Raw genomic sequence first — 13,721 nt, 5'->3', positions numbered from 1 at the left:
TATAGACAAAACAGTAGCATTATCCTATAAAGGAGCTCTTCAACCTTTGACTCTTAATAACAGCCAGATCAGTACCGTTAATTCTGTAAAATTTCTTGGTATTTTTTTAGACAGCAACCTCAAATGGTCCCTTCATATCGATTCGTTAAGTAAGAAACTCGCCTCAGCTTGCTATGCAATAAGATCTGTCTCAAGAGAACTCAATTTAGCCTCTTCTAAAATAACATATTTTTCGTTGTTCGAGTCTCATCTTCGATATGGTCTTCCTTTTTGGGGTTCTAGTACAGCTGCTCAATTTGATGTTATTTTTAAATTCCAAAAAAGAGCAATAAGATATCTGTTTGGCCTCAGAAGATCTACACATTGCAGAAGTTACTTCAGAAATCACGAAATTCTAACGCTTCCATCTTTATATATTCTAGAAACGGTTTGTTTAATTCGTAAACACCTTCATGTCTCTCCAGCAAGGCCCAATCATATTTACTCCACCAGAAATGCAATCTTTGATATTTATTTACCGATCCCATCCACTGAGTTAGTAAAGAAATATATATTATATTCCTCAAAAAAACTTTACAACCATCTCCCTTTACAACTTAAATCTGCAACATCTTTCCCAAAGTTCCGTAAAATGACCAAAGACTATCTATCTAAAAGACTATTATTCAATAGAAGAATTTCTTAATGAATAACTAAGAAAATTGGGTTTCATACGCAGTAGCTTAAACTGTCAATTCCTAATGTATTTTATTTGTTTTAATTGTTTTTGTCTTTTAGTCCTGTCGTCAGGGGGGGTACAACGGCCTCCTTAATTCAGATGGACTTACTTAAGTTTTTTTTATGTATGTTGACCCTTAGAACACGAATTTTTTTGTAACAGTCGATCCGGATGTCGATAAGATTGTTATAAACAAAGAACTTGAGGAATCACATAACAGCGATTTTTCGCAAAACAAAACATTGTTTTGTATTTTTTGGGTCATTCTAAGCAAAAAATGTTTTTACAAGTTTTTCGTAGGATGCATAGTTTTCGACATAAACGTGGTTAAACTTTCAAAAAATCGAAAAGTTGCAATTTTTGAACCCGCATATCTTTTGATTGAAAAATAAAATAACAATTCTGCTTCCTGCACTTGAAAGTTCAAGTCAAATTCTATCGGTTTTGATTATTTGCATTGCTAAAAATTAAGTTTTTATTTGTTAAACAAAGCCATAAACGTGTTTCCCGTGCCCAATGCATGCGTTTTAATGTACGTAATCTACGTAGAAATTCTCTGTATGCGCGCCTACTCGTTCGATTTCAAATGGGAAATGCATTGAAAACATCATTCAATCACTATGTGTTTATAGCTTTGTTTAACAATAAGAAAATTAATTTTTAGCAATGAAAGTAATCAAAACCGATAGAATTTGACTTCAACTTTCAAATGCAGTAAGCAGAATTGCTATTTTATTTTTCAATCAAAAGATATTCGGGTTCAAAAATTGCAATTTTTTGATTTTTTGAAAGTTTATACCACGTTTATGTCGAAAACTATGCATCCTACGAAAAAACTTGTAAAAACATTTTTTGCTTAGAATGACCCAAAAAATACAAAACAATGTTTTGTTTTGCGAAAAATCGCTGTTATGTGATTCCTCAAGTTCTTTGTTTATAAAAATCTTATCGACATCCGGATCGACTGTTACCCAAAAAATTCGTGTTCTACGGGTCAAAATACATAAAAAAACTTGGGTAAGTCCATCTGAATTAAGGAGGCCGTTGTACCCCCACTGGCGACAGGACTATTTGGTTTTATATCATATTTACTGTATATTGACGATTTATCTAATTTTAGTAAATTGTAGTTGTTATTTGTTATTTGTTGTTGATATTATTTTTCTTTTGAGTGTATGTAAGCTTTGTCCATAAAATTGTAAAAAATTTCAGTGACAATAAAGCATATTTCTATTCGCTATTCTATTCTAACTGAATAAAAAAAGTCTCATGATAGAGGTAAAATATTTTTTTTAATGGTGGGCCCAAGTACCTTTAGCTTTCGTTAAAAACTATCATTTGTGGATAATTCTAAAACAATTCAAGTTTAAAAACATAAAATTTAAAATTCAATGAAATTTCCTTTCTGTAAAATTTTTTTGAGCAGTTTTATTAAACATTTATTTTACTTGTTCATAAAATCTGCAATGTAAATTTATAGAAATTGGATGTCGACCAAAACGTTGTCAATATTGTTTCTATGATACACTGCTGGACCTATGAATACATTGTTCAAGAAAACACATCGTACAAAAAAAGTGAGCACGAATAAATTCGGCTACAATCTTGTACGCCGATGTTGCATATGGAATATGCACTAATAGTCATGAAGAAGCCGTTCTTAAGCTTTATAACTTTTAAACTGATTCTGGTGGTGATTCTGATCGAAAAAAGGTGGTCAAAAATTTTTTAAACGTTTTTTTTTTCCTAAAACTATTTTTTTTTGCATGGAAAAAAGCTTTTTTAGGTTTTTTGGATCATTCCAAACAGAAAAGGTCTTTAGTAACTTTTCTCTAAAAATGATAGTTTTTGACATACAGTGTGTCCACGGATGGGGTGCCCAAGAGGAAAAACTTTTTTATTTTCAATTTTAGCGAAAAATGTCATTCTTGATAAAAAGTTTGGCTTGTTCTAAAACCCCATAAAATTCAAGTTTTTCAAATCCTGCTTATTTTTATAGCCAATTTTATGCAAATACCTATACATTTTTGCACTAAGTTCGAAATTGTAATAATAATAACTTGGGAGAACAACCCTTTCGCTTCTCTGGATTATGGAGCTAGACTTTGTCGTTCTCCTTGAATCAACAAATTATTTATTAATTAAATATTTATTAATCTATTAATTTTAATAATGAAATTTATCACAAAATAAATTCTTTATTGAACGCTTGACATTGTCGAAAAAAATGACAATTCGCAAATTATTTATCGGAGTTGACAATTACTAACCTACATTGTGACTTGGCAACACTAGATTATTGTTACGATTTCGAACTAAGTGTAAAAATTTATAGGGATTTACATAAAATTGGCTACAAAATTAAGCAGGATTTGAAAAAGTTGAATTTTATTTCGTTTTATGGGGTTTTAGAACAAGCAAAACTTTTTATCAAAAATGACATTTTTCGCTAAAATTGAAAATAAAAAAGTTTTTCCTCTTGGGCACCCCAACCGTGGACACACTGTATAAGCGATTAAAAATTGAAAAATTGCGAAATCGGTCATTTTTAACCATCAAAAACTATGTGAAAAACTGAAAATTTAAATGTTGCCAAGGTAGGTAGATATTCTGTAAACATCATTTGCTGAAATCCCGAAGAGTTTTTTGCAATACAATATTCAAAACTCCTCTGTTTTTTAGGAACAGATTCGTTAACAAAGGAATAAATTCGTTATTTCGTAAACCGGCGACTTTAAGGAAAAATCCCGTAACTGGTCGATTTTTATTTTTAAGTTATGATATTGTGGCATGTATGGTATACAAGTGACGTCATCCATCTGGACATGAAGACGTAATCGATGATTTTTTAAATGAGAATAGGGGTCGTGTGCTAGCTCATTTGAAAGGTTCTTCAATTCTCTATTCAGTAATATAAACATTTACATAATTATTTATACAAGGTGTCCAAAAATTTTTTATAAAATTAAATTATTTGACAAAAAAAGAAGTAGAAGGACACCCTGTATAAATAATTATGTAAATGTTTACATTACTGAATAGAGAATTGAAGAACCTTTCAAATGAGCTACCACACGACCCCTATTCTCATTTAAAAGAATAATCGATTACGTCATCACGCCCAGACGGATGACGTCACTAGTATACCATATATGCCACAATATCATAACTTAAAAATAAAAATCGACCTGTGTCGGGATTTTCCCTTAAATATTTCCCTTAAATAGTGTCGCGCACGCTTGATTAGCAATTAAAAAACAAAGGAGTTTTGAATGTTGTATTGCAAAAAACTCTTCATGATTTCATCAAACGATGTTTAAAGAATATCTATCTACCTTGGCAACATTCAAATTTTCAGTTTTTCACATAGTTTTGGAGGGTTAAAAACGGCCGATTTCGCAATTTTTCAATTTTTAATCGGTTATATGTCAAAAACTATGATTTTTAGATTAAAGTCACTAAAGACCTTTTCTGTTTGGAATGATCTAAAAAACCTAAAAAAAACTTTTTTCCATACAAAAAAAATAATTTTAGGAAAAAAACAAAAAAAATAATTTTAGGAAAAAAACAAAAAAAAACGTTTAAAAAATGTTTGACCACCTTTTGGTCCTGGCAACATGCAAATTTGTTAAAAGGAGTCCTTTTTGAGTAAAATTGTGCAAAAAATCCGAATCAGAATATTTTTCCTTGCGGATGCGCAGTGGCTTTCTGGACTATAAATGAATTTGCATAAGGATTTGAGATCTTTACTATATTTACAGAGTTTCGACAAATACAAATATTGATAGAAGTAGCTTTTAGTAGTAACTGACGTTAATGATCTTTTGGAAAAACACCTCCCTGTGGAGAAAAAGTTCCATAACATAATTTATACTGGAAATAAACCCATACAGAGAATAGAGAGTGTGTAAGAATACAAATGAATTCAATGCTAATGACTTATTTTATTTATCAATTAATATTATCAAAATCCCGATTGGAGGTAGGGGAAAGTCGCCTATGATGGCATACCTAATTTTAACTCAATTTTTAAGTGTATTTAAAATTTTCTAAGCATTTTTGTGGTGCTAGTGATTCGAACTTGAGCTACATTTTAAGTTTTGTACAATAGGTATTACTCTGGGCTAATTAGCAAAATACAAGGAAAAGTTATTTACCAGCAATTTTGTTGCTGGAATCGAATCCTATGATTATATATATATTAATAATAGGTATGCAAAGTCCGCAGATATTGTGCTACTTTTTTTATAAACAAAATGGCGCCCGAAAATCGTGTTTTTTTCAATTTTTGCTCTATAACTCCATTTAATTTTTTTGCTCTATAACTCCAGATTTTAACTTTACACCAAAAATACCCAAATAAAAATTCACCGTAATTAAATTCTGCATAGAGACGTGTTTTTCCCGATTTACTTCAACGAAAATTTTCAATTAAAATTTTAGATAAGTAATTGTTTATCAATAATTAAATAACGTTGTAGTATAAAAGCTCTTTTTGTATAGATTATAATTCCAGAAGCCAATGGAAATTGAATGAACAGTTTAGCAACAATTGAATTGTTAATTAAAAATTTACGGTCGCCATAATAACCACAATAATTATGATACATAAGAATAACTATGATTTTTGTATAAAAAGACACTGTACCTATCGAATGTACTTTACAGAATTGAAATTGGACAATTTAGGTGGCTTCAGGAATATTTTAAAATTATAAATAATTTTTTGGCTTATAAACAAATAGAATATCTCGGAAAATATTAAATTAAATTAAATCATAAAAACGGTATTGGAAAAAGCGGCAGGACGCTTCTTTTAAAAGAAAAAAAACGTTTAATTGTGATGAGTGATTCCTGAGATACAACCGGTTAAAGTTGGCCAGCATTTACGGCAATGATATAAACAATAGGATCATAATTTTCGAACCATCACCTTTTTATTTTATCCTCTTTCTTGACACCAATTTTCATATCTTTAAAATAATCACAACATATATTATTATAATAAAAACTATGGATATTACGAGTGAAAATTGCCAAAAATAGCAAAATTCAAATAAAAAATCAGGTTGAACAAAATGTAATCTCAAAGTTCAAAATCGGTATACGTTAAAAAAATGCATTTTCTCGGCTTCCCATGGAGCAATTTTGTTCCTTCTTTTTTTTGTTCCCAAGTAACTCGAGTAGAGCCATCTAACTAACGCATTATTAAATGTCAAACTTGCTTTTGTTTTGTTATAATATTTTAATTTATTTATACGAAAAGAAAACTACATATTTTTGAGGTGTAGACTTTTTTTAGATAAATTTACTAGTGTACCTTTTAACGTTAAAAACACAAATATTCTCATTTGAAAGTTGTATAATTTTAAACAATCTTTATTTAAACAAATTAAAAATTTTGTTATAATAAATAAATTAATTTATTATAACAAAACAAAAGCAACTTTGACATTTAATAATGCGTTAGTTAGATGGCTCTACTCGAGTTACTTGCGAACAAAAAAAGAATGAACAACATTGCTCCATGGGATGCCGAGAAAATGCGTTTTTTTAACGTATACCGATTTTGAACTTTGAGATTACATTTTCTCCAACCTAATTTTTGATTGGAATTTTGCTATTTTTGACAATTTTCACTCGTAATATCGATAGTTTTTATTATAATAATATATGTTATCATTATTTTAAAGATATGAAAATTGGTTTGAAGAAAGATGATAAAAATAAAAAGGTGATGGTTTGAAAATTATAATCCTATTGTTTATATCTTTGCCGTAAATGCCGGTCAACTTTGACCGGTTGTATCTAAGGAACCACTTATCACAATTAAACGTTTTTTCTTTTAAAAGAAGTGTCCTGCCGCTTTTTTTCTAATACCGTTTTCGTGATTTAATTTCATTTAATATTTCCCGAGATATTCTATTTGTTTATAAGCCAAAAAATAATAATTTTAAAATATTCCCGAGGCCTCTTAAATAGTCCAATTTCAGTTCTGTAAAAGTACATTAGATAGGTCTTTTTATACAAAAATCATAGTTATTCTTATGTATCTTAATTATTGTGGTTATTATAACGACCGTAAATTTTTAATTAACAATTCAATTGCTGCTAAACTGTTCATTCAATTTCCATCGGCTTCTGGAATTATAATCTATACGAAAAGGGCTTTTATGCTACCAACTTATTTAATTATTAATAAACAATTACTTATCTAAAATTTTAGTTGAAAATTAAAGATTTTGTTGGAAGAACCGGCATTTTCCGGGGAAAATTTTCGTCGAAGTAAATCAGGAAAAACACGTCTCTATGCAGAATTTAATTACGGTGAATTTTTTATTTGGGTGTTTTTGGTGTAAAGTTAAAATCTTTAAAGTTATACAGCAAAAATTAAAAAAAAACACGATTTTCGGGCGCCATTTTGTTTATAAAAGAGGTAGCACACTATCTGCGGACTTTGCATACCTATATTATTAATATATACAATCATAAGATTCGATTCCAGCAATAAAATTGCTGGTAAATAACTTTTCCCAAAAATGGCCTGTTCTCCGATAATCTTGCTCAGACTATATTGATTTTGAACGTTTTTTGCACGATTTTAATTTTTTTTTGAATTAGCAAGTATGCCATCATAGGTGACACACGTTTCCTATGATGGCACACCATTTATTTTTAAACAAAAGAACTTAATTTTTTGTTTTATTACGAAAAATAACAACAAAAATTAAAAAATAAATTCGTAATATTCTACTAACTTAACTAAAAGGTTATTAAGCAAATAATATTATTTATAAACACAATTCCCATAATATAAACTGTTTTACTTTTTTTCCACATCCTCACATTATGCATGGCACCTTGAATGGCATGTCATGACACCGAATCCGTATTTCTTTTGATTTAGATAGGGAGTACAGTTCATTACAATACCAACAATCGACATCGGGGTTGTCGTCTTTAAGATCATTCCAGAATTCCGCTTGTTATTCTTCTTCTCAACTGCTATTTTTTCTTCGAAAACTTTCTTCGTGACCCTTCTTGGCAGTTTTTTTCTTTATTAAATTTCTTTTTCTTCTTACTTCTGTCTGAGCTCAAATCAGGTCTGGAGTAGAATTGAGCATACCGTTCTTCCCACGTTTTCGCTTTTTTTCATTTTATGGTATACAAGAGGTTTACAATTTTACAATACTGGTCCTTATTTTTTGTGCAAATGAAGGTGCACGCACATTAGCTTTTGGCATTTTAATTTCAGATTTCGAAGATATTTCATCATTAGTATTTTTGGAGTGAATAATGGATGCTTATAAACGCTTTTCTTCTGGACTGTCTGATTGCATACCTATGCCATCATTGGATACCCTGAAGTGTGCCATCATAGGCAAAAAGCGGCATTTTATTAAAAGAAGACAAAAAATCTTAAATCGAAAGATAACTTCAAAATAACGCACACAACAAACATAATATGTCTAACAAATATATTCAAGCCGTTATTTAAGCTTTTCTTCTATTTACTCTCCTGGATTCTAAATTTTAATTTTGTGTAATATTACTACGGGACTTGCCGAAAAATGTATAATTTTCCTACTCCCACAAGAAGCATCAGAGCACCATAAACTTTATATGAAACTACAAAACGACTATCTAGCATATACTAATATGTACATCAGTTTTCAAAATAAGTGGACTGCGTTCCAAAATACTCACTATGCCATCATAGGCGACTTTCCCCTACCTTATGATTGTGATTTGTGCAGTAAATTTAAATATAAGCGAATTATACATGTCGATTCGTATTTTTAATTGTGTATTTTTTTAACAAATACTTCAGGGGGATCATGTAACAGTAAAAGAAAAAAATATAAAAATTATATTTTGTATTTTGATTTAAAATCACTGACAAATGTTTTGCCTAACGGCATCGGCATGGCAAAAGGATACAGACCGAATCCTTCAAACGATAAATACCCCTTTTGTTCATTCGGGCAGGGAAGCCTTGTTGCTCCATAAGTAAAATCCACTAACATCGACATGTACAGATATTTGGACCAACCCATTGCAGCGATGGTTTGTGGAGAATTAAAATAAACCACTAGCTGGATGATTAATTCAGAGCGCAAATTGTTAGATTTGTAAAGTCACAAAGACTAAACTGGCTTGGTCACTTAGAAAGAATGCCAGATAATCGAGCTGTAAGAGTCATTCAGAGATGGAAGCCCCGAAGAAATAGAACAAGAGGAAGGACCCGTAAAAGATATACAGGGTGGGGCATTAGTGTGACAAAGTCCAATTACTCGTTTGTCGTAAGAAATACGAAAAAAAGTTATTGAGATAAAAGTTGGGGCACACATAGTACCATAATTTAAAAATATTTTCAAATATACAGGGGCGTGCGTATTGACAGGGTGACACAAACTTATGTTTTTTTAAATGGAACACCCTGTATATTTTTACATTTTTGGATTCTCCTCAATGTTTTAATTCTGAAAATATATAGTTTTGTAATATTATACGAGGTAGTTTAAAAGTTAATTACGTTTTTTTGTTAATTTCGTAGCAACATCTACACCCTGTAGAATTGTAGTGATTTGACGTCAAATGTTCAATTTATATTCAAACGATTTTTAATATAGTCTACTACTGTTAATCATTAACATTATAGCGAAATGATTAATTTTAGTATACAGGGTGGGTCGAAACTCGGAAAGAGTATTTTCTGAGTTTTCTTAAATGGAACACTCTGTATTTTAGTATTGTAATAAAATTATATTTTATGGTACTTTTTTATTCTTAAGCATTCTCTCTACCTAAGTGCTTTAATTTGTAAGTTATTCGTGATTCTTTAAGCCAAACATTAATTGCAGGAAAAATTACGTGAAATTTTATTAGGTGGCCGTGAAAATATCCAATCAAAAATAATTTAAAAAAAAATACATAATAATCTAGCCTGATCCTTAATTTATTAATATTGGATGAGATATCCAAATACATTCGTAGTTAAGGTTGTTGGTGCTTAAAATATTAATCAGACATATAAAATTCTCCCTAGTTGGCTATGACACAAAATTTGCTTAAAAATTTGACATTATACTATTTATATAGTTCCAGTTGATTTATTACCATTACTAATATTAATTTTTCTAATGAGGAACTGATTAAAATGGCTTTGTGCTAGGAGAGTATAACAAAAATGAGCTACTTGCAATAAAAAGTTATCATCAGCAATTCCCTGATAGACGACAACCAAAAAGAGAAACTTTTAAAAGTGTACAAAAACGGTTTCAACAGACTAGATACTTGGATTGTAAGAACGGTTGTACTAATATGCAGATCCTCAGTGACACTAAGGATTACATTTAATTCCTGTTTTCTTCACTTACAATAGTTTTTGTTCGATCAGATTTATCATAATCTAAGTGTCCAGCCCGTTGAAACCGTTCTAGTATATTTTTAAACGTTTCTCTTCTTAGTTGTCGTCTATCAGGTAATTTCTTATGAAAAATTCTTATTGCTAGTAGCACATATTTGTTATACTCCATTAGCACAAAAATCTTATCAGTTCCTCATTAGAACAATTTATTCATATTATGTAGTAATGGTAACAAAGCAACTGGAACTATAAAAGTAGTATAATGTCAAAGTTTAAGGAAATTTAGTGTCATAGCTGACTAGGTAGAATATTGTATGTTTTTATTAATATTTTGCGCATCAACAATCTTAACTACGAATTTATTTGGATATCTCATCCAATATCAACAAATTAAGGATCAGGCTAGATTATGATGTATTTTTTTTTCGAAAAATTATTTTTGATTGAATATTTTCACGGCCACCTAATAAAATTTCACGTAATTTTTCTTGCAATTATTGTTTGGTTAACGAATCACGAATAACTTACAAATTAAAGAACTTAAGTATAGTACCATAAAAGGTAAAAGTACCATAAAATATCATTTCATTACAATACTAAAATACAGGGTGTTCCATTTAAGAAAACTAAGAAAATACTCATTCCGAGTTTCGACCAACCCTGTATACTAAAATGTAACATTTCGTTACACTGTTAATGTTTAACAATAGTAGACTATATTAAAAATCGTTTGATCATAAAATAAAAATTTGATGTCAAATCACTACAATTCTACAGGGTGTAGATGCTGCTACGAAATTAACAAAAAAACGTAATTAACTTTTAAACTACCTCGTATAATATTACAAAGCCATATATTTTAAGAAAGAAAACATTGAGGAGAATCCAAAAATGTAAAAATATACAGGGTGTTCCATTTAAAAAAACATAAGTTTGTGTCACCCTGTCAATACCCACGCCCGTGTATATTTGAAAATATTTTTAAATTATGGTACTATGTGTGCCCCAACTTTTACCTAAATAACTTTTTTTCGTATCTCTTACAACAAACGAGTAATTGGACTTTGTTACACTAATGCCCCACCCTGTATAGACGACGTAGAGGGGATCTAAAAACAATGAACATCAGTCAGTGGCGAAGGAAAGTATCTGACAGGGCAAAATGGAAGAACATTGTTAGGAGGCCAAGGCTCACAAAGGGTTGTAGCACCATTAGAAAAAGAAGAAGGTATACAGCCAACTACTAGGACTTTCCGTTTTATTTTGTATATGAAATATGTCTCAGAATATTGTGCAGAATCCAAAAATTGGACAATATACAGGATTTTATATTTAAAATAAGAAAGTTGGTGTAGGTCACTGTTAAATGACAGGTACAACCTGTATAAACAGTTTATGTTGAAAAAATGCGTAGTATTTTCTCGAACACGCCCCCATATATTTGTCCGAATTTATTTCATTCGCAACTTGAGAAAACTCAAAAACTATAGCCATTTTCATGCGTATGCATTTGTTTTTTTCATGCGTATGTATGCGTACAAAACTGGTTATTTGTAATTTTCGATTATCAATTTGATCCCACTTACTATACTAAACGACGTATTATCTCCAACATGATTAATGTGTCTCTGTTTCTAAATTTAATATTTTATTGCACTCCCCGATAACCAGAATCACGACCACATCCACGGATCAAATTTATGTAGAAACGAAATGAATGAAACGTCGAACATTGTAAACAGTCTATGTTTACGCATTTCTATAAATGTAACGTATCTAAAATGGGTACTGACTTATCTTGAGCAATTTTTTTTATTTATAAATTAATAATTTCGGTAGCTGATAAACCGACGAGAAAATTGTTACTGGTTCTTTAAGTGTATTATTAACAGGATTTTTGAATTGCTAAAAGTGAAAAATGTCGGTTGGTTGATTGAGTGGTAAGAGCGCAAATGTTAGTTTTCGTTCTGAGTTCGTTCGTCTTCGGATTTTCGAAGTTATGTGTAGTTTTAATATTTGTGTCAGCAGTGGAGAAGTCTGTATATCAAATGGATCAATAAGCAAACAATATTCTGTTACAGGTAATGAATAGCTAATTATTATACCATCAATTCCGGATCACCATCAATAATGTTTGTATATGGACATTCCTTTTATACTAGATTAAATTGATTCAAAGATGTGGTCTTTTGGACCTATTACACTGCGACCTTTTGTCCTAGATTACATTGTGTAACCTGATCCTCTTTAAAAGGTCTCATAGCTTCTAGACTGAACATTCCATGTAGCTCTTTGCCGCTGGATTTTTTTCCTAATGCAAAGAATTACCCATGTGCTCTGTTGTTTCTTCTTCCAGGTGACAGAATCTGCACAGGTCATCATCTGACAATCCTATTAGCTTAAAGTGCCTATTCAGCTTACAGTGCCCTGTTAGCAGACCTACTATAGCTTTGACTGCTTTCCTGTCTTTACTTATTAGGTCTGCGGTAAATTTTGGCGAATGTTAAGTAATCAACTGTTTCGCCTATCTTTTTCTTGGTGAACTCCTCCACCATTCCAAAGATTTGTGAGCTACCCACTTTCTTGTAGTCGTTCTTGTTACTGCGTATGCAATGACGCAGAACGGTTACGGTCCAACGAATGGCATTGTTGAGCCTTGTTTGGCCATTTCATCTGCTTTTCATTGCCCTTATGACCCTCGTGCCCCGGTACTCAGGCTACCGTGACCCAGCTACGGTCTCCTAGTTTATTTTGGACACCCACACAATCCCATACTAGCTTAGAATTAACCTCTACAGATTTGAGTGCCCTAAGCGCTGCCTGGCTATCTGTGAAGATGGCAATTGAACCGAAACATTCTTTCCTGCCTTTCTATTTCTTCCATGCAGTGATTGCTTGCCGTTAGTTCCGCCTGAAAAACTGTGACGTCCTTACATAAACTTACCGGGAAATGTATCCCTTGATTTGTCTCTACTATGCCGGCTCTCACACTTTCTTATGTTTTTGAGCCATCAGTGTACCAGGTAGCTTACTTACTTACTTTACTCCTCTTGATTCCATTTGAAACATAGTGCCTCTACAGTCCCCCTCCATTCTCTGTTTCTGGCCAGGGCTTTCACCTCTTTCCATGTTAACCCATTGTCTTCTAGCTCTCTGGTAATATTTAGTTTCCAGGATGTCATTAGTCTGCCTTGTTTTCTTTTTCCAGTTGGTTGGTAATCCAGGGGTTTTTTGGTTATATCATCTTCATTTTTCCTTAATGTGTGTCCAATAAACTTGTATTTGCGTCTATTTATCGTTTTGGCTATCGGCTCTTGATTAGTTTTTCTCCAAAGTTCCTTGTTACTTATCCGATTTGGCCAATATAGTTGCAATATTCGTCTAAGGCATCTATTTACAAATGTTTGAACCTTTTGTATAATCTTTTCCTCTATTTTCCAAGTGTCTGCTGCATATAGCAAAATGCTCTTTAGATTTGTATTAAATATCCTGATTTTGGTTTTGGTTGTTAATTTATTGGACTCCCATGTTTTCTTCAGCATATAGAACACATTTTGGGCTTTAGTTATCCTTCCATTAATTTCCTCTTCTATTCCACCGCTAGCGTCAATTATGCTTCCCAGATAGCAAAAC

The 13,721-nt window shown here is 31.3% G+C and overlaps 1 protein-coding gene across 21 annotated transcripts in view; it reads left to right on the top strand.

Annotated features, from left to right (window-relative positions):
* Positions 1 to 13,721, top strand: part of LOC126881576 (titin) — a 405,229-nt gene that overhangs the window by 237,865 nt on the left and 153,643 nt on the right. Inside the window, exon 1 of one of the 21 annotated variants that reach the window (XM_050645909.1) lies at positions 12,000 to 12,169. The exons of the other annotated variants lie outside the window; for them this stretch is intronic. Coding sequence (XP_050501866.1) covers positions 12,088 to 12,169 — 82 coding nt within the window. The 5' untranslated portion in view covers positions 12,000 to 12,087. Of the gene's footprint in view, positions 1 to 11,999; positions 12,170 to 13,721 lie in introns of those variants that run through there. 21 annotated transcript variants of the gene reach the window in all.

This window comes from Diabrotica virgifera, chromosome 3, assembly GCF_917563875.1.
Source record: "Diabrotica virgifera virgifera chromosome 3, PGI_DIABVI_V3a".
NCBI lineage: Eukaryota > Metazoa > Arthropoda > Insecta > Coleoptera > Chrysomelidae > Diabrotica > Diabrotica virgifera.
Note: the sequence above shows the minus strand (reverse complement) of the source record. Positions and strands in the feature narration are given on the sequence as shown.